Here is a 26,307-nt window from a genome sequence, read left to right as displayed (position 1 = left end):
TCAATCATTCTACTTAGTCTTTCCTGACAAGGTAGACCACTGGAGGGAAGGAACCCTTGACAGGAACATAGAACCACTCTAGGCACAATGCAATCAGGCTAGGACATATTTTTTGGTGGGACGAAAAGGATTAGGGGAACTTTGCCTTCTCTTTTCTTTGTTGCTCTTGACCTATGTAAGTTTTCCAATAAATCCTGTTTTCTAGTCCATGCTGTGTGACCTTGTGAAATTTGTCCTAGTGTCTACACGATAGACATAGATTCAAATGGAACCTGCCATAGAAACTATGAACAAAACCATCTTTAAAATGCCAAAACCAAATCATTTTACTATACAACTTATTGGTATCTGATATAAATAGAAAGAATGCGTCAGAAACACTTAAATTATGTAATATTGGCAGATGTTTTGAAGGAGCTAATTAAAAATATGCCAATGAAATCATAAGACAAGCAAAGAAAGTGAAGTGTCACCATGAAGAGATGTACTATTCTGCTAAAATCTAACTTAGATCACATCTCAAGTTCTATATGCAAACTGGTTAAAAGGCTGGTCACACACTCCATGTGAGAAGGAACTGTGACTAATGAGATAAATACTTTTTTTCTTTAAAAATCCTGTAATTTTTTGAGGGTGCCTGGGTCGCTCAATTGGTTAAGTGTCCGACTTCAGTTCAGGTCATGATCTCACAGTTTGTGGGTTCGAGCCCCAATTTGGGCTTGGTTCTGACAGCTCAGAGCTTGGAGCCTGCTTCGGATTCTGTGTCTGAGGCTTCTCTCTGCCCCTCCCCTGCTTGTGCTCTGTCTCTCTCTGTCTCAAAAATAAATAGAAATGTTAAACATTTTTTAAAAAATTCCTTTATTTTTCCAATTACTATCAGATATCAATTGTTTCCACTAACAGACTTGAGTTGAGAGGTAAGAAATATGCAAAATTTATCATATTTATCTTTGAAAATGACTAAGAAAACCTACTCTAAATACACAACTATACACTTGCACAATTACACAGAAACACACACGTACACCATTCTTCATCCATCTAATGATAAAGAATTCTGAAAGCTCCATCTTTATATCCTGATCCAGCAGATACTCCAAGGCAAATAATCCTCTACCAAATTATCTATTTATGAGGAGCAAGTAATTTGCATGTTTTCCTGGAATGGGATGGGCATGTATGTATCTTGAGCACAGTACTGGTCTAAAGGGTCTTGATGAGTAATGCTTCAAATTTTCAAAAGAAAACAGTTTCTCAAGAACTTTGTTCAAACTTACTCCAATAAAATGTAGTTTTCCAATAAAATGCCAGATTAAGAATCATTAACTATGTAAGCAACGTGATTATATTATGCTCCCCAAATAATCTCCCCCTTACAGGTATTTATCTTGATTATGTGCCAATGGATATTCAAGCAGCCCAATTTGCATCCTGTTCCCAAAATAAGTCAAGGTCTTCCAGGTACTATATTCTTGAAGTACACAATAATGAAACTATCTGAAAACATCTATTTATGTAAAAATAATGTACTTCTTGCCAGATTACAATATTTATTGAAATATGTGACTTTATTTAAATACAAGTATCAATGTTTGGACTGACCAGGGCATCACAGGAAATGAATATGTGGGACTACTTCAGGTAGTGATGATAATATTGACACAGTTTGTATTTCTCTTGCTCATACCAGATGGTTAAGCTTTATCAAATACTTTTAGCTATATGGCAAGACTAGATCTAAGTACTCAATTCAGAAGTAGATGAAAAAAATACAAAAGCCCACATAATTTACTCCTTAAAATACTTTCAGCACATCTGGGTCTGCACTGAAGCAGAACATTCTTATGGGACCTTCACCTGCCCATCTAAAATATGACATGTTCCTTTCTATTAAAAATACCTAATCCAGACTATAATCAAATAAAAATTTGTCATCATATGAACTTACAAGTCAATAACCATTGCCTGATCATTTCATGAGCCACAAACTCAAATTTCAATTCAATTCTGCTACTAATAACTAAGGATGAATTCTACCTAAGCCTCAGTATTCTCATCTGTTAAACAGGGATGATCTCAATATATCTACTTATCAGGATAATTGTGAAGATTATGGGGGCAGATTCATTAAGCTGAGGTTGTCATATAGAAGGTGCTAAATGAACAAGTAAATATTATTGAGAGTTTCATTGTCAAGAAATATGTAAATGCATATGGCATTCCACTATCATGCCATTTACCTATTAGTTATTGTTCTCCATACTACTATTCGATAACAACTGAAACATAAAATTAAATCAAACAAAGTTGTGAATTCTACTGTGCCTGGTACATCAAATGGATATTACCACACATTTACAAAGTGTACAGACCAAACATCTGTTATTCTTCTTATTGTATATAGTATACTTGTGCAGGTATGTCCAACATATGACCTCAGAGAATAGTGAATGGGTACTGCATATGCTCAAATTAGGACTTGTAAAGGAAAGAAATCTGCTTAAAGATATCCAAATTCAAATCCAGACTTCCCATTCAGACAGTGATTCTCTCTTCAATACACAGTTCTCCAATTATAACTACTCAATACAATTCAATAAATACTAGAATAAATGTGGACTAAGCATCTATTCTGATGTGCTCAAAATATATTTCCTAATATATGTGTGAACATTTCTAAGGCTATGAAAACCTTAAAACCAAACAACTGATGTGCTACCAATTTATAAATGGACTACTCCAGAGAATGATTAAACCAATTCTCTCCTTAGTTTTAGAGAAGTTCAAACACATATTTGGAATGATATTTGCATTTTCATAACTTTTCTTCTTTAATAGGAGTGATATAAACCATAAAGACAGGTAAAACAAAGCTTTGGAAGATAATCACGTTTTCTGATCTGCCAGTACCTTATTAATTGTTCTGAAGAAAAGCCAGGATAACCAGAAGTCAAGACCCAGCTAAGAACCTTCAATCACTGCCTCTCATCCCCTACTGAAATAAAGAACCAGACTACTACAGAAGGCATTCAATACTTAACTTTTCTCCACCTACCCTACATGACAGTCCAATTGGGATCTTGTTTTTCTTTGTTTACCTCTTAGAAATACGCACCTCATTCTCTTTTTCAGTCTCAGAATGGTTTTACTTGTGTTAAAATTCACAAACCTATTCATATTCAAAAGGAAGCTACAATGCAATCAATCCACACACTCCTAAGGGAATCCTCATCTCCCTGACACTGTTAAATGCCTCTCTACACTATAGCACTTGACCTCTATCTCTTTAAGGGCCCTCATCAGCTAATAATATACTAAATTGTTCATTTATTTAAAAAAAATTTAATCAAACATCTACAAAGTTCCAGGCAACATGACCACGGAATATAGCAATGAACTCCACAGGGGCATTTTCTCTTTATGTGGCACTTAGTTTACTTGGGAGACACATAGGTAAAGTATTATAAACTGAAAAAAGAGCAATTAACAATTAGAAATTATAATAAGCATTGTAACTGTAATTGCAAATTGTGTTAAGCATTGTAGTGAACAAACAGGGTTAGAAAACAATGGAGGATGCTCTTTACAAAGAGCCATGAGGCAACTTTTGAGGTGATAAATTCATTATTTTGCTTGTGGTGATGGCTTCCCAATTGTATATGTATATCAAATGTGCCATATTGTACATTTCTGAAGTGTGGAATTTGTTACATGTCAATTATATTTTGATAAATTAAAACAAAAAGAACATGGTAGAAAGGTTCTACTTTAGTTTCATCAGGGAAAGCTTCTCTGATGGAGAGGTTTAATTTAAGTGGAAATCCAAAGGATATGCCAATCATAGAAAAACAAGGGAAAAGATCATTCAAGACAGAGTGACGATCGGGGAGAGGCCCTTGGGCAGGAAGAGAATGAGATGTGTTAGAAATGAAAAGAAGATTAGAATTTCTTTTTTTTTTTAATATTTATTTTTTAGAGAGAGAGAGAGAGACAGAGAGAGAGAGAGAGAGAGAGAGAGAGTGGGGAGGGGCAGAGAGAGAGTGGGGACGGGCAGGGGGAGAGGGAGACATAGAATCCGAAGCAGATTCCAGGCTCTTAGCTGTCAGCACAGAGCCTGACAGGGCTTGAAACCACAAACCGTGAGATCATGACCTGAGCTGAAGTTGGCTGCTTAACAGACTGAGCCACCCAGGTGCCCCAAGAAGATTAAAATTTCTAATGAGCTAGGAAGAAAGTTGCATGAGATGGAGTTGGAGAAGAAGGCAGGGACATTTATGTAGGACATTATACGTTGTGAAAAGTCCTTTAAATTTTATTCCATGTGCAAGAGCAAGCCACACAAAGTTAAGAAATATGATATGATAGGTTTCTGTTTTTAAATGATTGCCTTGGCTGTTACATCAAGAATGGAAGAGATTAAGACAAGGAAGAGGCCAGTTAGAAGTGTTCCACGTCATCTCAGTAAGAAATGATGAGAGTTTGGCCTAAAATGGAAGCATAGGCAATGAAGACAAGTAGATTGTGGTGGTTTTAAATAAACCACTTCTCTTTCGCACTTTCCTTCCAAAGTATGTAACTTAATTCCCTTCCCTGAAGAGGGGCCAGGTCATAGTGACTCACTTTAACAAACAGAATATGGTAGAAATGACATTCTATCACAATGGCCTGCAACAAGGCACTGTGGCTTCCTTTTGCTTCCTCTCTGGGCCAGCTGCTCTTGGAGGAAACAAGGGAACATACCAAGAGGATACACAAGCAGCCCCTTCGGGAGCTCCATGCAGTGAGGAACAGAGGCCACCCACCATCTGCCAGCATGAACTTGCCAGCCATGTATGTGATTTTGCGAACCTGAAAGTACATCTTCCATCCCCAGTCAAACCCCCAGACACCGTAGCTCCAGGTAACATCTGACTGCAACTTGCTGAGGGACCTTGAGTCAGAAACACGCAGATAAGCTGCTCCTAAATTCCTGATGATCAAAACACAACACAACAAATAGCATGAGACAATAAATGTTCACTACTGCTTAATGGAGGGGGGAAAAGTTAAGCATGACACTAGCATTCTTCTAACGCATCCATAATCCAGATATTATCTTTGTGGAGGGAAGAGATGGCTTACATAGTCCTGTGTAAGGAGAAACTATACTCAAAAACACAGTTAAAACACCGGAATTATTATAATAATAGCAGTAGATGGCTAAAAACAGAAAGAAGACTGCACTTTAAACAGACCAGTGAACACAAAAGCACTTCAAAGAATATTAAAGATAAGACACTGAAACCAAGGAAACGCACAAGTCATGTTTATAAGAGCCAACTGGGCTTCCTCAGACTTTAAGAATGGTTTCTACGTTAAATGCCACACAACTAATGCTACAACTACTCAGCACTCTCAAAATAAAATGTGCTTAAAGGACCTCTAGTCTTAACAATATTCTATGCCCTGTTCCAGAGCTCCATTCACAGGGAAGTCTGGCTCCTTCATGTCACTCATTGTGTGATATTCTCCACAGGTAAGTAAGAAGACTGCCTATCTTATAAAGCCTTTGAATGCCATTAAATTGAATCATCAAGGCAGCGGTACTGTTACATGTCTGAGCCCACAAATGATTTATACAAACTTTTACATAGTACATGGGGTAACAAATCCAACAGATTTTCCATATATGAAAAATAATGAAGAAAATATGATCACACATATAAATATGATTTATCTGAATCAATATGGTCAGGATGCACTGGATGCATCAGGTTGGGGCATTACAACATTTACTGTGGGGAGCTGGAAGATGTCATCCTTCTGCATTAGCATTTCTTAAAATGAGGGATGCACAACACTGGTATGGGAGGTAATTTTTAGATCATAGAGAGACAAGGCATTAAATAACACTGACTCACTTAAGAATAAATTCACTCCTTTCTTGATTAATTCCCTTTGAATTTTTCTGATTAAAGAAGAAAGTCTCAGTTGATGCCAGCGTATCTTAAAAACCTGTCTACTGTATGACAGTCTTATTTTTGTGGGAAAATATCAGGACTCAGAATTAGAGTATTCTGAGGACAATTCAGGCTTTTGGGTTTTTTTGATGTTTTTAAGAGTGTCTTTTTTAAAAGTATTATTGACAAATAATTGACATATAATATTGTATTCATTTAAGGTGTTCAACATGATTTGATATGTGTATATATTGCAAAATGGTTACCGCAATAAGTGGTGATTACTTAACATTTATTCCCACACAGTTACATTTTTTTCAAAAGTGATTTTTTAAAAAACTTTTTTCGTTTAATGTTTTATTTATTTTTGAGAAAGAGAGAACGAGAGAGAGAGAGAGAGACAGACAGACAGACAGACAGAGACAGAGAGAGCATGAGCTAGGGAGGGGCAGAGAGAGAGGGGGGGGGACACAGAATCTGAAGGAGGATCCAGGCTCTGAGCTGTCAGCACAGAGCCTGACATGGGGCTGGAACTCACCAACTCTGAGATCATGACCTGAGCCGAAGTCAGACGCTTAACCAACTGAGCCACGCAGGCGCCCCTCAAAAGTGACCTCAAATTACTGAACAAAGCATATCTTTATGTATTTACTTTTTTCTCTTTTACTGAACTGGTAATCAATTTGGATAATATGAAATCATAAACAATTATGCAGTGCAACTGACTGACAATTTCCTTTTCTCTTTCCTTATCTTTACTGGAATAAGATGGAACAAGTTGATAAAATCATAAAGGGAATGCAAGAAATTTAGAGCATCCACTTCAAATTTGGCTATGTTACTAGTTAAGCATTATATTAAAAGCAAGTTTTTTTGTACAAATATCACACCACTGGGGAGAAAAGCATTCCAAATAGGATGTCCAAAAGTTGTGAAGAGTAAAAAGAGGAGAGGATTCATTTTCACTTGACAATTTTTACATTGCATAGATCACTTGTGTGCAACTCACGTTTGCTACTCTCATCAGCAGTTCATAACTTCTCAGTAAAATTCTTTGGAGTATATCACATCCAGTCCTGACAAAAACTGTTGACCCAGACAAATACTATTGAATTTTTGTTATTTACTCTTTTGCTCTGAGAAGTAAATTTATTTTGTTTTTTGTTTTTTTTTCTTTTTTCTTTAAATTTTTATAATTCCTGGGGGGAAGGTAGTATTTTATTCTATAGACAAGATTCTGAGTGAATTTCACTCTATCTTCTAAAAGGAGCACAGAAGATAGCACATACAAAGTACATACCACATTCGAATATTTGAATGCATTAGCTTAGTTTTAAACAAATAAATTGTAACTTCACTAATTTCAAATCAGAGGGAGGTGAACAGTTGGGAATTTGAGAGTGCTTAAAGACAACTTCATTTGTTTTACATTTGTATTCTAAGGTAAGGTATAATTAGAATAAAAAAGCAAAGGAAGATAGGAGGAAGAAAGAACATACCCAGCTTATGTCAGAGGGAGAGATAATGTATATTACCATAAGGAGTGGAGGGAAAACCAAGATGGCAACTCAAAAGAAAAGAAAATGGGGGAAAGATTCCTCCTTGGAAAGAAAGCAGAGATCACTATACTGTGGCTACATCCAAAAATAAAGCAAATTTGGGAAGTAACATCTGCACAGTTTAATTTGGTCTTGTCCATCATAATGTATCCTATCAATAACTGAGGAGGAAGCTAATGAAGGGGGGCTATGCACAGGACACTAGGAAACCAAGAGTGCTGCTCTAGAAGGAACCTGGAAAAGACTGAGGAGGATGATGACCAGGACAGAGTGGGAGGAAAATATCTGCTACTGGTGAAGCCATACCTCATGACTTTCATCCACTTCCTTACTCTGATTTCTCCCTCTTATAATGCAGAGGTGATGATATTAGTCACATTAGGCCTGCTTTGAACCCAATATTATTTATATAATGTATCCAAAGCATTTAGATGAGAAGGAAGAGGATAGTAATTATTGGTGTTATTATTACTATTATAAAGCAATGTAGGACTCTATTTCATGTTGCAATGGTAAGAAACAGGACAAATCAGGTAAAGTAATAATGATTAACAGTAATGATAATGTTAGATGAATGATACAGTATTCTCTTTAATTTCTAAAATTCTCTAATTCAAATATTAGCAGATTGGCCAATAGACTGGGTAAAAAAATGCTTATATACATTTGTGTCTATATTGCTATATAAAGAACAAAATAGAGATTTATCCTTAAAATATAATCACATAAGAGAAAAAGCCATCAATCTTGTTTTCTTCCTCCATCCCTACCTATGAATAAGGTCATGACCTGCCCCCTTTTTGTCAACTTCAGAACAAAACTAAAACCATCACTTTCCCTACTTAGTTTTATCGATGATAGGCCAGAAGGCATGCCTGACTTCAGCATTCTCTTCCTGTTACACTCCTACTACAGTCTTTCTTCTTTATTCATACTATGTAATTCAAAACCCATTGAATATAAAGTAAATGCAAGTGTTTTGGATGCATTGGGATTCAGTGGGAAAAAGGAAGAAGATCATGCTTCTTTGTTATTAATAAATGATTTCAACAGACATTATTATCATACTCTGATTATAGGTCAGTCACTGTTCTAAATATTTTAAGCCTCCTTTGTTAGAGAATTAACCAAGTTCATCAAGCAATTCAGTAACCACACTTAAGACAGATTTTGAACCCAGATTTATCTCAGCCCCAGGACCATGGTCTTATCCACTGTAGGCTGTACCAAAGCAATGTCTTAAGAGATTAAGACAGTGTAACAGTATGGTTCATTGGGAACACTGTATTTTGCCTGGAGTTCTCACTTAAATCTCTCAGGACACGTTAGTTTGAAACAAATTGTTTCAGCACACAAGATTATAAACTCCTTAAATCCATGGACCAAACAACAAATATCCTGGTATGCCCAACATCTATCAGTACACACAAGATAGTACATGCTTATTAATTTGTTATTACATAGGGTAATAAATTGATAAATAAAACATAGGTAAATATTTTCAAAAGAACCAAAAGATCTAACATTAACAATCTAATCTCTTCTCCAAATTTATTTGCCACTGTCTCAAAAGACTACAGGGTATTATTAGCCAAGTTACCTAAAACTACTATCACAGGTGGGAAAACAGCTGACAGAGGCAATCACAAACTTCTAAAACACTCTTAATAAAATTCCATGCCCATTTACATAGAGTATAGACATGTTTTGATGTGACAAAAACACAGCTATTAAGATCAAGTCCAATTGGGAAAAATTACTACTATTTTGTTAAGATAGTAAATAAAAGTCAATCAAACATTCCCAATATTTCATCTTTGCTCTGAGAGCAGTGAGACATGTGAACGTGAGCAAATGAATTTATCTTTTGGCTCTTTGGTTTTCTCACCTGCCCAAAGAGAAAGGGACTGGATAACAGCACATCTTTGAAAATATGTGAATCTCTGACTGCTGAAGTAGTGTATTTGCTACAATGGTATGTTAGGTCAACTACTAGACTCATCTTCAAAGCTCCTTAGAAAAAAGCAATGCTTTCTTCTGCATCTCAAATTTATCCTGACTTATTCTGACACTTGTTTCCACATCAACAAGTGGAATGCATCTCTAGGTGTGTTAATTCCTTTCTGGTATCGATGTCACTTAAGTGGAAGCAATATAGTTGACACCAGGGAGTTTATATTGATTTTTATTTCTTTTAACTTAAGTAGTTCAAATAACATTGCTGCGTTCATACCTTTCAAATAATCTATCTAACTTCAAACATTCTTCAGGTACTTTGTATCTGAATATACATTTTTTTACATATGTATAAAGTCTTACTGAAACACAGCCACACTTACGTGTATTGTGTGTGGTTACTTTAGTATTCAAAGGGTAGACTTGAGTAGTTAAAACAGAGACTGTATGGTCTCCCGAACCTAAAGTATTTACTATGTAGCCTTTTGAAGAAAAAGGTTGGGACACCTGACTGAAAAGAAACCTGAGACAACTTCTAGAGTAGCGAGTCCAATAAAAAGAGAATGCAAATCACACAGGTAATTTTAAATTTGTTAGGAGCCACATTTTTAAAAATTCAACTTATTTAAATAAAAAAGGAAACAAAAAATAGTTCACCTATTTCTCCTCTTTCTGTTTTCAAAAAGACAGAAAATTTTTTTGTATCAAAAAAGTTTTTTGTATCAAAACTATTTACAAAGCTTTGGCTTGGGACATAATCCTCAGGTAGGTGGAAGTTTAATCACAGACTCAGTGTAGATTTTTAAGTTTTGTATAGACAGGCAGTATAGACAGGCAGTTTTGCATAGACAAGCAGTAAATAAAGAGATGTTCTGCTTCCTAGAAATGCCAACATGGGACAAAATTGATGACAATGCTCATCCTGCTTCCTCAAGATCACTCACACACAGTTGGTCTCTTTCCACCTACATTAGTGCCCCTCTCTTGTTCAGGGAAGAAGCCAGTATCACAGAGTCATCTCACCAATGAGATGTATGTTTGTTTATTTTTTTCTCTTATTACAGAATCTACACTTTGGGTGTGGGCTAGAATGAAACCTCCAATGTCCATAAACACACACTAGGAGGTACCTTAATAGAGCAGTGGAAGACAGACTGGGATTAAAATTTGGAAAGCATAGATTCTGATCATGCCACTAATTACCTCTGTGTCTTTGGCAAAACCAGTTCACTTGCCTAAAATAAGAGAGTCGGGAAAGGTCCACAATCCTGTAATCCTGTTCATCATGTATATGGGAAGTTGGCCCTGAGTAAGGCTGACATCCTGAAAACAAGACAGGCTCTCTCAATAAAATGGAATGTTTAATAAGATACCAAAAATATTTAGTTTTCTTCTCAGGGTTTTTTTTTATTAAGATATAACTCACATGCAATGCAATCCACCCTTTTATAATGTACAATTAAATGGCACAATGATCTGAGTATTTGTTTTCCCCTCAAATTCCCATGTTGAAATCCAGCCCTGTGATGACATTAGGAGGTAGGGGCTTTGGGAGGTGATTAGGTCATGAGGACAGAACTCTAATGAAAAGAATGAATGCCTTGACAAAACAAATTCTAAAGAGATCCTTTGCACCTTCCATCATATCATGAGGACACAGAAAGAAGTTGACAATCTGCCATGTGGAAGAAGACCTTTTTTCAACAGAACATAAGGAAGCTGGAAACTTGATCTTGGACTTCTGGCCCACAGAAACTGTGAGCAAAAAATCTCTGTTGCTTATAAGCCACCAAATCTGTGGTTACTGCAGCCTTAACTTAAAACAAGTAGTTTACAGTATATTCATAAGGTTGTGCGGTCATCACTACATAGTTCCAGAGTATCTTCAACATCCTGAAAGAAACAATATACCCAACAGCAGTCATTTGCTGTTCTCTCCTATGTCCCCCTCTGGGCAACCCTAATCTACTTTCTGTCTCTATAGATTTCCATGTTTTGTATAATTTATACAAACAAATTCATAAAAAATATGGCCTTTTTTGTCTGGCTTCCTTCTCTCACTTAGAATATTTCAAAAGTTGGGGTGCCTGGGTGGCTTAATCAGTTAAGCATCTGACTCTTGATTTCAGCTCAGGTCATGATCTCCGAGTTCCTAAGTTAGAACCCGCATCAGGCTCTGTGCTGTGTTAAGTGTAGAGCCTGCTTGGGATTCTCTCTCTTCCTCTCTCCTTTGCTCTATCCTGCCTGGGTGTACGCTCTCTGTCTCTCTCTCTGTCTCTCTCTCTCTCTCTCTCTTTCTCTCTCTCAAAATAAATAAATCATCTTTTAAAAACATTTAAAAAAGAATATTTCAAAAGTTTATCCCTGTTGGAGTATCAGTACTCCATTCCTTTTTATGGCTGAATAATACTCCACCAATAAAACTCCACATTTTGTTCATCCATTTATCAACTAATGGGTTGTTCCCACTTTTTGACTATTATGAATAATACGGCTATATACATTTCTGCACACATTACTTCTATTCGGGTCAGTGTGCTTTGCTGATTTTTCTGTTAGAAATTCTGCTTTTCAAAGACTCCTCTGGTCTTGAATACTTCACTGTTTTTGCTGGATAGAAGACTTTGACATTCTTTCTTCTATAAAGGCTCCTCAGAGGTACTGTGATAAACAAAGCATTTATCCCATTCTTTGAGTCCAAAGTTTAGAAACTTTACATTTTGTACCTCTCCCCTCTGCACCTGTTCCCAGTCAACTTCCCCTCAGGCTCAGGGTTACCAGCATGGGGTTTCTACTTCTACAAAGACAGAAAGAGAAGGGAATTCTCCTCAGCTACAATTTTAAACTAAGGATTAATAGGTTAGTTCCTATACCTTCTGTGGCCCTGCTATTCAATAAAAGTATAATGTGAGCCACATTATATATAATTAACATTTTTCTAGCACCTACATTAAAAGAAAAACAAACTGGCAAATTAATGTTTTGTTTAGCCCAATGTATTCATTTCAACATGTAATTAGTATAAGAACGACTAGAGGTATTTTATATGTTTTCTTTGTATTAGGTTTCCAACATCCCACGGCAAACACGGAAAGAAGGTGATGTGAAGGTGCAGGCAGAGATTTAAGTGATGCATCTATAAGACAAGGAATGCCAAGGACTGCTGCCAAAACCAAAAGGTGGGAAGAGTCAAGGAAGGATTCTTCCCTAGAACCTACAGGGTGAGTGTGGCCCTGCCAACATCTTGACTTCAGACTTCCAGCCTCAAGACCCATAAGAGAGTAAATTTCTATTGTTTTAAGCCACTTTGTCGTAATTTGTTTCAGCTGCCCTAGGAAAGAAACTACTACAGATTTGGGAACTGTTTGGACTACTCACACATCAAGTGCTCAATAGCTAACTGTGGCTGGCTTCAGCACAAATTTAAAAGCTTTAGAGGGGGTCGGTCTTCTGTGGCCTTTTTCCAAACCTTGCTGCAGAAAAGAGAACCCTGGACACACATCTCAATTCATATCTGAAGGGGTGAGCTATATCCCCTGGAATTATTTCTTTCCAAAACAAAATGATATGTTTTCTTCCTTAAGGGAAAGGATTCTGGTTTACTCTAAGAAGACCAAACAACCTGACAATCCACTAGGGGTTTGCAAAATATCTTCCTCTATCTCTCTAAGCACATAAATCATACCTAATATATGTACATTATTGTTTACCAAAAAGATGAGTCATTATACTGTATTTGTAGCCTCAAGGGACATTTTTCTTTTATTTTCTGCTTTCCCAAGATTCTACCCATAGTGCTTCAAAATTAAAGAACAACATCTTTTCTGAATTCATTACATCATAAAACAGATAAAGAGCACAGGCCAGTATCACCTGGTAGTGGTTCACAGGCAGTGAAACAAGGCTAAGCAGAAAAATTTAATTATTTCAATACTCAGGACATCTCTTCAGCATAAAAAGCCCTTACTTTGTATTAGCAGGTATTCAGTAAGGTGCTCTGAAAACTAGACTGAGTGAAAAGAGAGCATACATACCAGGGGGAAAAGTAGGCCACCAGGTTATGAATCACAAAGCTTAGATTCTAGCTTTGCCATCAATGCCAGGCATATAACCTTGAGCAGGTCACTTACCACTCAGATTCCCACACGTAAAATTGGGATAATGACAATTTCTGCCTTACCTGCCTCTCAAAGCATTAAGTGTGGTTCTCAAGCACTCAAAAGCATCAGAATCTTATAGATCGCTTGTTAAAACAAACACTGAGGGGCTCATTTCCACAAATTCTGATTCTGTAGGTCTGGCTTGGGCCCAGGAATCTACATTTCTACTACATTACTAGGTGATGCTGATGCTGCTGGTACATGAGCTGCATTTGAGAAGTAGTGGTTCATAGTATTTTACAAGATGGTGAGCTCCATAGGACAAGGACTAGGTGTCATTAGATATCATACCATCACAGTTAACAGCCCAGGCTTTGGAGCTGGATAGACTCAAATTCAAATACTGCTTTGCTTCCTTAGTCAGGACATGTAACCCCTCATCTAGGAAATGGGTTATTGTCAGGTTAAATGGAATACTGCACTCAAGAACGTGATACTATATCTGGCACAGATATGCTCGATAAATTTTCACTCATTATTCTTGCAGTTGCCACCAGCCCCTAAGAGGCTTGCTAAACAGACTGTTCAGCAAATATTTCATAGTTAACAAGCAATAAACAGATTAAGGGTAGTATTAAAATAGTGTGGGGCAATATCCTCATCAAACTCTGTTTATCATATGGATGAAGTATCTGGTTGACATCAACAACAGGAGTTTAGGGGGAGAGAAGAATAGAAGGGTATGGCACAGCACACAGTCTTTACACCGGCACATTCCATCACAGTTCATTAGGGGCTTTTATGTGCACATTTCTTGGTCTTAGTTGTTGTTGTTATTGTTATTGTTGTTCTGTAAAATTTATTTTAGAAATCTTTCATCATTTTGAGCCATCAGATCCTTCTCTCTTTAGAAACCTCATCTCTTTGCAACTTGGTAATTTCTGGAGGCCCCATTACAAAAACCTTCCCAGCACTTTCCCAGGGCCAGTTCCCCAGATATATGGCTCCAACTGGCAACTGTTCTAGGTGCCTTCCCTCTAGGAGGTAGACTCTAAATGTTGTGGCTGCTGTACACGCAAATGGATGCCCACTGGTTTGTTGCTGCTGGTGATGATGTTAATAATGACATTAACAGCAACTAACACTTTGCCTAGGTAACTTAGATACCTTCCTAAGTGCCTTTAAACATACAGATTTAATCAATTTAGGTATTAATTTTTCATAGGTATTCCTCATTATTATTATTATAACCCCTTTTTTAAAGATGAGGTCATGTTGCAAAAAGGTGAAGGAAGGGCAACAAATGAGCTATAAACTCTGCTATGCAATCTTCAACCACTGAAGAAGGCCAGACACCAGTGTGCTAAGAAGCTGATACTGGTATCATCATGGTCATTGTCATCATCATCATGACCACGAGGGCCAAGAGGACAGGGACTATGTTTCACTTAGAACTACGTTCTTAGAGAACAGTGCGATGCTTCGCACTGGCAGATCCTCAAATGTGTGTTCAATCACTCAATGAACAGTAGCTCACAAGGAAAGGTGCTAAGTATCAGACAATGTGTTAAGCACGAAGAACATATACATGATCTCAATCCTCATAAACTAAATGAGGTAAATATACTTATTCTGTCCATTTTATAGATGGCGGGGTCACCAAAGACTTAGGGAGATAGAATCACTAAATTACACAGCTTTTAAACAACAGACCTATCTATTTTATCTCAAAGCCCCATGCTCTTAACTACCAGCACTGTTGGGTCTCCAGGTCACATTTCTGACAAGGTTGGAGTTGCCAGAGGCTATCCTTTTACCTGCTATCCTCAAGCTCTAGGCTTAATTCCACATTTCTACAGAAAATTATTGCACAAGCTGATACGAAATGCATGGTTATATTTAGATTTTCAACTGTTTTTTCCCTTCTTCCTAATATGTTTCATTCAACAGAATTTCTTTCTTTCTTTTTTTCTTTTCTTTTGTTTTTGTAGATACATGTCCTAGACTCTATCAGTAAGAGAGTTTTATATAGTTAAGACATCCAGCTTGGCTGAGCATATCTAATGAAGCCATTAATGACTTTGCTTCCGGAGCGGTCTAAAATTGAATATTTCTAAGAACTTTTGGGTTGTATGATGCTACTATATGTCCATGCCTATGGGGATATAAAGCTGTTGCCAGTTTCTCTATTTACCTCAACATCTTCATTACTCATTTTTATTATCCCACCATGAAATGCACTTAAATACTTAAAATGATATTCAAAAGGAGTTTTCCACTTGCTATTTATTATTTTCTGGGCATAGTTCTTCCCATTCCTTTCCTGAATTTTCATCACTAGAGTCACTGCTTTTTAATGTAGTTATTAGCTCTCTTCTTGGTAAATCTTTCTACTGCTTTGGCTTCATTTAATGGCCATGGTTAGAAGTCAGCACAGAGGAAACAGGAAATCCATTCTTTGGCTTCAGTCAGCATGACTATAAATGCATTGGCAAACCAGATTCTTAGAAAAAGAAGCAATAAAATAAGAGGTCACTACAAGACTATGCTTTGCAGTAGCTATATGGAAACTGAGATTTACTCAATTGTTGTTTTTTTATCATCATTGAATACTTGTAGCTTTTGCAAAAGCAGAGGCAGTACTAGGTTTAATTTCTATCTATAACTGTTAACTATTTGAATGTTGCCCATTATTCTGTTTATTCTGTAAAAAAAATATGAGAATATGAAGAACTCAAATTTTGTACCTGGCTGCACTGTGAGCATAAGCTCTGAAACTAACTTCAGTGTGCTCTCCATTCTGGTGAGACAATATGGGCATTATGAAGAAGGGAAGATGTTTTAGGGATGATCCTCAACTTTGTTGGAATGTTCTGATTATGTGGAAAGATTATGTTAACTGAGTTCAACATCAACAAATACTGGAAGTTCCTAATGTGTATTTGTGTTCTCCTACCGTGGAATAAGCTAAAACCATAGACAGTCTACTTTTGTCTTACTGATAAGACATTTCCTGAGCCTAACATCCCTTCTGAAGACCACTGAACATTCTCTCCAAGGACTCTGATTGCAGGTATTGGCAATTTTATTGTCATCGATTCAAGCGACATGAATGTGATTAAACTATTCAACCCAGGGCTCCTCCTTCCTCCACATTTTGTGAACACTTACTAATCCTAGAATAGGTCTCTCCTGAATTATACAGGACCTTTACTCCACTACCTATCTCCAGATGCAGCTATGACAACAGCATGGATTTTGTGAGCAAGTCAATAAAATGCTTGCATTTGGAATGGATGCACTTTCTCAAAAGGAGATAATTGCTGAAATTGCTAAACTGCACCACAGAGATGGGAACAAACTTAGCCTCCCTGGAACCAAGATCAACTGAGAATACATCAAACATGCATTTTTTTTTTCATGCATTCACACAGGGTATTGAAATGTCTTCACACCTCTTGCTGCACATGAACAAATAAATGGACCAGCCATTTTACTCTTTCCTTCAAACTCTGCCAATGTGAACAGAATCAGTAACACATGGTAAGGCACAGGACATATGTAAAATTTCATATTAGTTGAATAAAATTTGAAGCTTAGCTCTAATGCTCTCAGAATCTCTATGCTTCTCAAACCTTGTGTATAGCTAAAAACAAAAACTTTTGAGTTGAAAAGGACTTTAGGGACCACCTGTTTAACAGCCTCATTGTACAGAGGTGTAAAGTGAATCCCAGAGAGGCACCTATGACCTGCCCAGCATCTGGCTAATAATGCAACTACTTAACAGTAAGAAGAATAAAAGAGATGGTTAATAGTGAAACTATCTGGTTCCAGGACCTAGATATTACTTAAGATGTATCTATATAAAGGCATATTATATTTACTCATATCAGTACTTGTACACATATACATATATATATATGGATATATATCATAGTCAACACTTCAATAATCTGTCAAAGCTATGTTTCCTATCTGGTTTCTTCCCAATTATTGACATGACCAATATTACCCTACTGCTCTATTAATTGGTGTGTGCATATTTTTGGTTTGGATTACCTCAAAAGCAGAGCCTGAGGGAAGGATTTGGGGAGGGGAGGAAACATTTATTTCGGAGATGATCCCAGGGAGCAGGAGAGAAGCAGGGAAAATTAGAAGAAACTACTGTGGGCATCTGGGATTCAGTCTTTCTGAGGACTTCTAAGAAACTGTGTAGAATGTGCCTAATAACTGTCCTTCCAAATGACAGGTGGCCACTGTATTTGTTACTGTTCCTCATACTTCATTGGTTAAGGAATGTACCAGAGGAAAGAGTTACCTATGTGTATGTTCATGCTCGCTTGCTCTCTCTCTCTCTCTCTCTCTCTCTCTCTCTCTTATTAATGGCCAGTATGCAGCATTCACTTATTTGAAATATATTTATTTACTCATTGAATGGCACTGTTCACTAGGCATTTTGAAGATGCTGGGGATATAGCAGTGGTCTAAAAACAAACAGAAATATCTGCCTTAATAAAGTTTCATTCTAGTGTGGAAAGACATTTAGTATAAAGACAAATAAAATATGCAGATATTCATACATGTATAAGAATTCTAGAAAAAAATAAAATAATGAGAGGTATAAAGTATTGGTGAAAGAAAATATTTTCCTTTATATTAATTTGTGTATTGTCATCAAGAAAGGCCTCACCAATTAAGTGACATTTAATAAGGTTAGAGGGAAAGTGACAGGGACATTTAGAGCATGAACATTCTTGGCAAAAGGAAGAGTTATTAGTACAGAGACCCCAACATGTAGTGTACTTGGCAAAGTGTATAATAACAAAGAAAAACCAAGTGGTTGAAATAAACTTTGCAAACGGGAGACCATTTGGTTGGTTTCATGCAGCCTTTTATTTTAAAAATTAATGTGAATGGGTTGGCAATATTAAAACATTAGGAGATTTATGCATAAAAGTCTTGAAGAACTAGAAGACCTAGCATGAAGGACTAGAGCCAGGCACTGGTTTGTAATTTAATAGGATATGTTTTCTCTCGTTTTCCACAATTACCAACATCTTCTATTACATGTAAGAGTCACTATCCCTTGAAGAATGTTTCACTCACATGTTCGCTTCCTTGTTCTTTCAGGTAGCAGAGTTTTGTGATCCCTAGTTTAAATTCATTAAGAGGCAGAATAATTAAAACCAATTTTGCAGGGACTAGATTTTCAGACTGCTGGCATCAGTAGTCCTTCCTTCCTTCTTATCTTAATTCCTTCCTTCTTTCCTCTCTCCAGTCCTTCCTACTTTAATTCCTTCCTGCCTTCCTACCTTAATTCCTTCCTTCCTTTCTTCCTAAGTAATCTCTACACACAACATGAGGCTTGAACTCACAACCCTGAGATCGAGAGTCACATGCTCTACTGAGCCAGGCAAGCACCCCTCTTCTTAAAAAAATTATTTTCAGAGACTAAGTGTAGCATTTAGCAAAAGAGGAGAACATTTCCACTGTACCATAAATTACTAATTATTAATTGCTAATTAAGTAATTACTAGTCCTCTCGAGGTATATCTCTTATAGAAGTCTGCTTATTCATTTGGATCTTCTTTCTTATGGAACAGACACATTTGAGATTTACTAATTATGGTAAACATAATAGGCATAAATATTTTCCTTGCCAAAAACTTACCATGAAAGCTGTAACTAAGTACAGAAAAGGAAAAGGATGAGAAGCTAAAGCAGTTAAAGAAATCTGTTCAAAATTCAGTGTCAAGTGCTATATAAATTAACGAAATCAAGACAAATAGCAAGAAAACAAAAACATTAATTAAAGCTTGACTTTACCTACATTGAAGGAGGCATATGGTAAGAGAATATTAATGCCATGTGAAACAGTTCACAAAAAAGGCTCACAAAAACAATCAATATACTGATGCCCTACAAAAAGCTAAGTGAAGAAAAAAGATACAGGTACACATCTTCAGTGAGAAGTCCAAGTTTTTCAAAACACAACTGAGGAGATTAATGTCTTCCTCGATTTTCAACTCTTTAATTTCTTGACATCTACTCAGCACAGTGGGTTAAATAAGCACATTGCTATAGTCAAATACTGCGACATCAATTCACTGCTTTCAGCTTTAAAGAATACATTCATCCCAGAGTCATTAGAAGTTAAAGCCAGAATGACTCAGTTGAGGCCTTTTTAGGAGGGTCAAAGTCCATAAAAAAGACTAGAGAAAAGCAACTGAGGCACAGAGCCTGATGTACTTTGCTGGGATGACATGATTTAGGCTCTGACCAGATGAGGAAGAGAAGTGATAAAGTTAAAACAGATGGCTAGATGGCAAAATGTCCAAAATCAGGGAATGGTGAGGATGTTTGCAAAGGCAAGAGGTTCAGGATTTAAAGGCAGGGGATTACTTATGAGTGAAGGAGAGTTCGTGTTTAAAAAAACACAGTAAAAATGAAACCCCAAATTTCAAGAATACATTTGCAAGCATGAACTGGACAAATCAACAATATAGCTAAAATACTGTATGTTATAATAATCAAAACTATGGATTCTAGAGTTTGTCTGTTTGAGTCAGAAACTTAACAGTTTCACCACTTACTGGCTTGGTGACCTTGGGTAAGTTTCTTAACTTCTTGCCATTTCAGTAATAATAATAAAAATAGACATGCGAGTACAAATAAACAGTTATTACTTCTCAGTGGTCATGGTGGAATGAGATGAGCTAAAGTACAAGAGTTTAGCATAGTGTCTGGCATGGAGTAAGTGACCTATACATGTCAGTATTACTATTACTACCTTTAATTATGTAACAGTTGCAATTAATCTGTTCTATCAAGCTTTCAGTCTATATAGCTATAGAACTCAGCTAATACAGCTTTAAGGGAGCAGTAATTGTGTCCTACTTGCTCCGGATTATATTCTCAGACACTAGAACAAAGCTGGGTCTTTGCAAGGTACTCAGTACCATTATTTGAATGAATTCGTGGATCTGAGTAATGGTGAACCAAAAGTCTTAAATGTAAATATATTCAGGTGTCCCTCTGAAAGGCCTGGAAAGATGCCCACCATGCCAACCTGAAAACTATCAGTGCATGTTGGACTTAGGTTCCATCAACATATGAATTATGTATGTCGGCTGGTAGGCTCATACCTTCCAGAAAATGGAGAAAGCAATAAATAGTATGTTTGAACTCTTTTTTTTTTTTTTTTTTTATACTTATTTATTTTTGAGACAGAGAGAGACAGAGCATGAACAGGGGAGGGCCAGAGAGAGAGGGAGACACAGAATCTGAAACAGGCTCCAGGCTCTGAGCTGTCAGCAGAGAGCCCGACGTGGGGCTCAAACTCACGGACCGTGAGATCATGACCTGAGCTGAAGTCGGACGCTTAACCGACTGAGCCACCCAGGCGCCCCATGTTTGAACTCTTTAAAGTCCTTGTCTACTAGTTGACCATGGGCATATGGGAAAAAAATCTCCTGTCTTCTTACTTTCCAGCTCCTGCTAACTATAGGTATATCGAAATGAAAAAGAGAGGATGAAAAAATGGAGTAATATTAACAAAGACACTGAAAGAGCTACCCAAATCAACTTCCATCTGCTGACATCAAAGGAGGTAAGGCTCTAGACTATGTATCAGTTTTATTGCCCAATATCTCTGTGCAATTGAGCAGTGGGATGAGCAAAAATAACAACTTTCAAACTAAATAATGGCTCAAAGGACTCTAAAAGGACCAGATAGACGGGTGGAAACATCAGTGTCTAGCTCTGGATACTACACCATGGAAAGAGCCACTAAAAGACCATCAGGAAAGCAGATTCAACAGTGTCAGCAAATGCTAGTCATCGTAGCACGCACTCTTACAATTTTATCATGGCCATCGAAAGCGAAGGCCTACTTTTGAATTAGTGTGAAATACAGTAGCGTTTTTAAATCAAAAAGTTTTTAAATGACACTCTACCTGCAAGGCACAACATGAATGATTGCAGTACCAGCAGTTCCCATGGCAACCTCATCTTCAGTTTCTGAGGTCAAAGGAGTTTCAAGTCCAGTATCAAATGAATAGAATCGCTGCTTCTTTTAAGTTTTGTTCAACCTTTAATCTGTGGGAAAGAAGAAACATCACAATGAGATTTGCAGATACTTCTTTTTGTGGTCTCTGCAAATTTGTCTTTATCTGAAAACAAATAAAATTCACTTGTGGAAAAGTACTATTAAAGAAAAGTATGTTAAATTATGGATATGAAACAAATAAGCTTCCTTTCCTTTTCTTCCAAATAATATTTGGACAGGGATGAGCTGACGTGTCCCTGTGGCTACTGAGTGAAAACAAGAATAGTTCTGATTAGATGTGAAACAATCCAAAGGCAGGGGAATGAACTATGTTTCTTTACAAGGTCCTATCTAGTCCCTTATTCTCCAGTCCCTGTTCTTCTTTATTTTCGAAATTAATAATATGCTAAAAAAGTCAGCATGAAGAGTTCAGCTGTCAGTGAACAAGAGAGGGTTAACACTGCTGGACCATGAGGAAAAATTCCCAAGGTTTGGAATGGAATTACATGTGGGAAAATTATAACTACTCTAACAATTTAAACATTTTTTTTCCTTATGTTCTATGTTTCATCTCTAAAATGCAGTAAAATGTGCAGCTCTTCTGCCTACCAAAAAAAAAAAATCCTACCAACTATGAGTAGCTGGCAATGAGGTTCTTTTGGAAAAATCCTGAACATGATTTACAACAGTGATTCTTCCATTATCCAGGAATATTAAATTAGGATAACTCTGTAGTAAAGAAAGGCTCCTTGTTCTGTATTCCAAAGGCTACAAATTAAGTAAGTATGAGTGAAGCAGGCGGGCAAACATGGGCACTCTAGAGAACACAGCCAGGTCCTGTATGAAGCTGGAGGGTATTCCTTAGCTCAAGCTAATGGCTAACATATGGTGCACAGACCCAGGGTGGCAGGACCTTTTCAAAGAAAATTTGCAAATATTATTGTATTTTGAAAAATCTTCCAAGTTTTAATGTTTATATATTTTTGAAAGGTGGGGGAGAAGCAGAGAGAGAGACACATAAGAGAGAGAGAGAGAGAGAGAAGGGAGGGAGACAAAGAATCTGAAGCAGCTTTCAGGCCTCGAGGTGTCAACACAGGGCCCAACACGGGGCTGGAACTCATGAACTTCGAGATCATGACGTGAGTCAAGGTTGGATGCTTAACCGACTGAACCACCCAGATACTTTGAGACACTCCCAAGTTTTAAATACTGGGAATTAGTTCAAAATATTTTTTTTAAACAATGTGTGAACCAAACAAAGCCAAATCATTGTCAGGTGCCAAAGGTTTGCAACATGACCTTAGAAAACAGAACTCTCTACTGCACTTGCTCTCATCTACCCATCCCTTCTCCCTCTATACTGCCATCCAGCCATGCAGTCGCATATATGGGGCACCCTCTGCTTGCCAAATACTAGGTGAGGCACTTGGACCTTGCAAAATGCGGACAAAAATTCTAGCATCAAGAATCTCTTCCTACTCCAATGAGGGCAGTTGTGCACATTTCAAAAAACTGCAATACAATGTGCCATTGGGAAGGAAGGAGGAAACTTTCTGTCCTGGGAGACTTTATAAAAGAGAGGAGCTTCCACTGGGGTTTCAAAGATGAGCATGATGCTTTCTATCTATCATTTAGTCAAATAAAGGAGAACGCTAGGAAACTGGGAGACTCAAAATCTCTTTACAAGCCTGGCTATAACTAGTTGCATGGTCCTGGGTATGCACCCCATCCTCCCTCCCTCTCAAGATTGTTTCAAGTGATATTTACTTAATAAGTAAGTGAAAACTATATAGTGCCATACAAATGATATTAACAATATGATAAATGTTATGATAAATGTTATGATAAATATGATAAATGATAAAACAATAGATATTATTGTAGCTCCAATATTTTTAATCTGATAATAACCTGGGGCTTCTCATCTCACTCTCAGTCATAAGGAAAACACCGTGAGTAAACACAGGCTCACATGAAAAAATGGACCAGCACAAGCTCGTTAATCAAGGGCTCTTAGCATTAATTTATACCACATGATCACTGAGAAACCTTTATGTTTACGAGAAAGCTAACAGAAAGTCAAGAACCATCATTAGAGAACTCATCCTTCTTTTGTGCCCTTAAATAGCTAAGTTTCTGATAAAGCTAGACTTAATATGTTGTGAAGACAAAAGGGACTCTTCTGATCTGCTGATGTGGCTGAAAGCAGGCGGCATCTCTAATTGGATATGTTCAGATACTCTTCTGACATGCATGGTGATTAGGCCATTTTAGATAAACAGGATGTGCTGATCAATGAAAACTATTAATGTCTTAAGCAAATGATCAGGGTATTAATAATTAATTTTGTGAGGGAAATGTCATCTCAGACCTGGGGATTGATTTACAATGTTAAGCAGTTTCTTGAAGCAATTAAAATTAGCTTAGAAAATGTACCCAATTTCATGATAAAGATTTAATTCATGATATGATGCTATTTACAGTATGTGTTAAGAGCTGTAGATTTTTAAGGATGAAGGAATTCAGGAATCCTATTGGTATTTATTTACATTGAAGACAGTAAGGTTCACCTTTACCTAATCAGAAATAATGGGGTCATTGACAGTAATTTGTCTAGTGGGTAGTATTAGCCAGAGCACCACGTTTTCTGTATGGAGCTGAAGATTCATGAATCTCATGTGGGACTGTGGTACAGGATACAAAGTTTCATAATTCCAGGGTTTTTTTGCTAAAGCCAGAAAGAAAGCTGCAGGATGAGCCAAGAGTTATGGTGGTAATAGATCTCTCCTGCAGCTCAGAGTTCTCCCTGGTTTATCCTAAGGTGGCTATAGCAAAAGGTAGTATACTCAGCACTAACTTTGAGACCTTGCCCAAGAATTAGACTCGTAAATCCTACAGAGGAAGCCAAACAATGAAAGAGGACTCAGTTGCTTTCTCTGGCTGAGCCGGAAGGAGATTAACTGAGAATTCTCTGGTTATTTTTACACACTGCTAAACAGAGCAAAATGCCTCTAGCCTTCAACCCTTCAAACAATTCTGATACTCTTATACTAACAGTAATACCAAAGACCTCCCTGTAAAGTACTTAAGACAAAAGCAGGATTCAGTTCTCCCTTAAGAGTCCTGGTTTTCAAGAACCTACATGCAGGGTCTGATCATATAATTATTTGATTTAGCACTCTGCTAAATTAAAATTCTGCTGGTATCCAAGTAGCTCTAATTCAGCTCAACAAATAAGGAGATGTGTTCATTGTGAACAGAAATAGTACAAGGTGTTAGGTGTGCAGAGGTAATGGAAGTAAGGCCCTGTCCTCAAGGAGCTCACTGCTGGCTTGATAAGAGAAGGAACTAAACCAGTCATTATAATGCAGTTCAACACACATTATAAGTCTATTAGGTACAAAGTGTTAAGGATGCAAAAGAGTTACCATCTAACTGAATTGTGGGGCAGTGGGGCTAGGGCTTCAAGAAAGCTCTCCAAAGGGCCTCAACAGTTGAACTAAGTTTAAAGGATCAATAAGAGGGAGGAAGGAAATTCTAAGCCAAGGGATAAGGAAAACACACAGGCATGAAGCTGCGAATTTAGAGTTCAAGTTACCACAATACAAGATAATGAAAGCAGCAAAGTCTGAAAAGTCAGTACTGTGCTTTAATCTTGGGCCTCCCATTCCCCAGCTAAGTGGCTCATTTGTAAAATAGTGGCAATAATACCTGTCTTCCAGGCTTACTGGAAGAATTAGTGAGAATTTATGCAAGGCACTGAGTTCAGGTTCTTAACACTTAGCTGCCATCCTTGTTAAAAACAGCCTAGCCCCGCCCAGCCCAGCCTAAGTCAGAGGCCTGATAACCAAACTGCTTGAATGTATACTAAAGAATTTGGACTTGAATCTGAAGGCTAAGAGGATGAGGAGAATGCCTTTAACAAGGAAAAGACCTATAAAAGGTTGATTTAGGAGTATGAGGATTTGCTTTAAATGCAATCCTCAGAAGTATAGAATATCTATTCTACCCCATTTGCTTTTTCTCTTCTGGTCAACAAATTAACTAACTCTCTAATTACTAAGTATACTTCCAATATATAATAAAAATTTCAAGTCCTCATGGCATCAAGACAGACTGGAAAAACACTGGATTTGGAATCAAACACATGGAATTCTTTCATTCTGGTTCATCTCAGTTACCAGATTTGGGGAAAGCAATTTAATCTTTGAAAACATTTGTCTATAGATTGGGGATCGTGGCATGAACCCTATCTTTCTCACAAGTATGGTATACAGGTCAACTGACATATGTTTTGAAAGTGAATATTAGCTATTATTATTATTATTTAGGTGGAGGTTAAAATCCCCCCCACAAATGAAATTTAAACTTTATGAAGGTAGGGAATCATTGCTTTATTCATTGATATTTAAGAAACACATGAAGAGGCGCCTGGGTGGCTCATTCGGCTAGGTGTCTGACTTCGGTTCAGGTCATGATCTCATGGTTCGTGAGTTCAGGCCCCCACATCAGGCTCTGTGCTGACAGCTCAGAGCCTGGAGCCTACTTTGGATTCTGTGTCTCCTTCTCCCTCTGTCCTTTCCCTGTTTGCACTGTATCTCTCTCTCTCTCTCAAAAAATAAACATTAAAAAAATTAAAAAAAAAAGAGACATATGGACAGTGCATGGCATAGACTAGGCAGTCAATAGTTGGTATGTAAATAAAA

At 37.2% G+C, this 26,307-nt stretch overlaps 1 protein-coding gene across 7 annotated transcripts in view; it reads right to left on the bottom strand.

Annotated features, from left to right (window-relative positions):
- Positions 1-26,307, bottom strand: part of CNTN4 (contactin 4) — an 893,585-nt gene that overhangs the window by 434,747 nt on the left and 432,531 nt on the right. For all 7 annotated transcript variants that reach the window (XM_042929999.1, XM_042929997.1, XM_042929996.1 and 4 more), the window contains one exon: positions 21,510-21,651. In XM_042929999.1, coding sequence (XP_042785933.1) covers positions 21,510-21,564 — 55 coding nt within the window. In that variant the 5' untranslated portion in view covers positions 21,565-21,651. The remainder of the gene's footprint in view (positions 1-21,509; positions 21,652-26,307) is intronic.

This window comes from Panthera leo, chromosome A2 (genome assembly GCF_018350215.1).
Source record: "Panthera leo isolate Ple1 chromosome A2, P.leo_Ple1_pat1.1, whole genome shotgun sequence".
Classification (NCBI taxonomy): Eukaryota; Metazoa; Chordata; class Mammalia; order Carnivora; family Felidae; genus Panthera; species Panthera leo.
The sequence above is the reverse complement of the archived record's forward strand: the minus strand, read 5'-3'. Positions and strand labels throughout refer to the sequence as shown.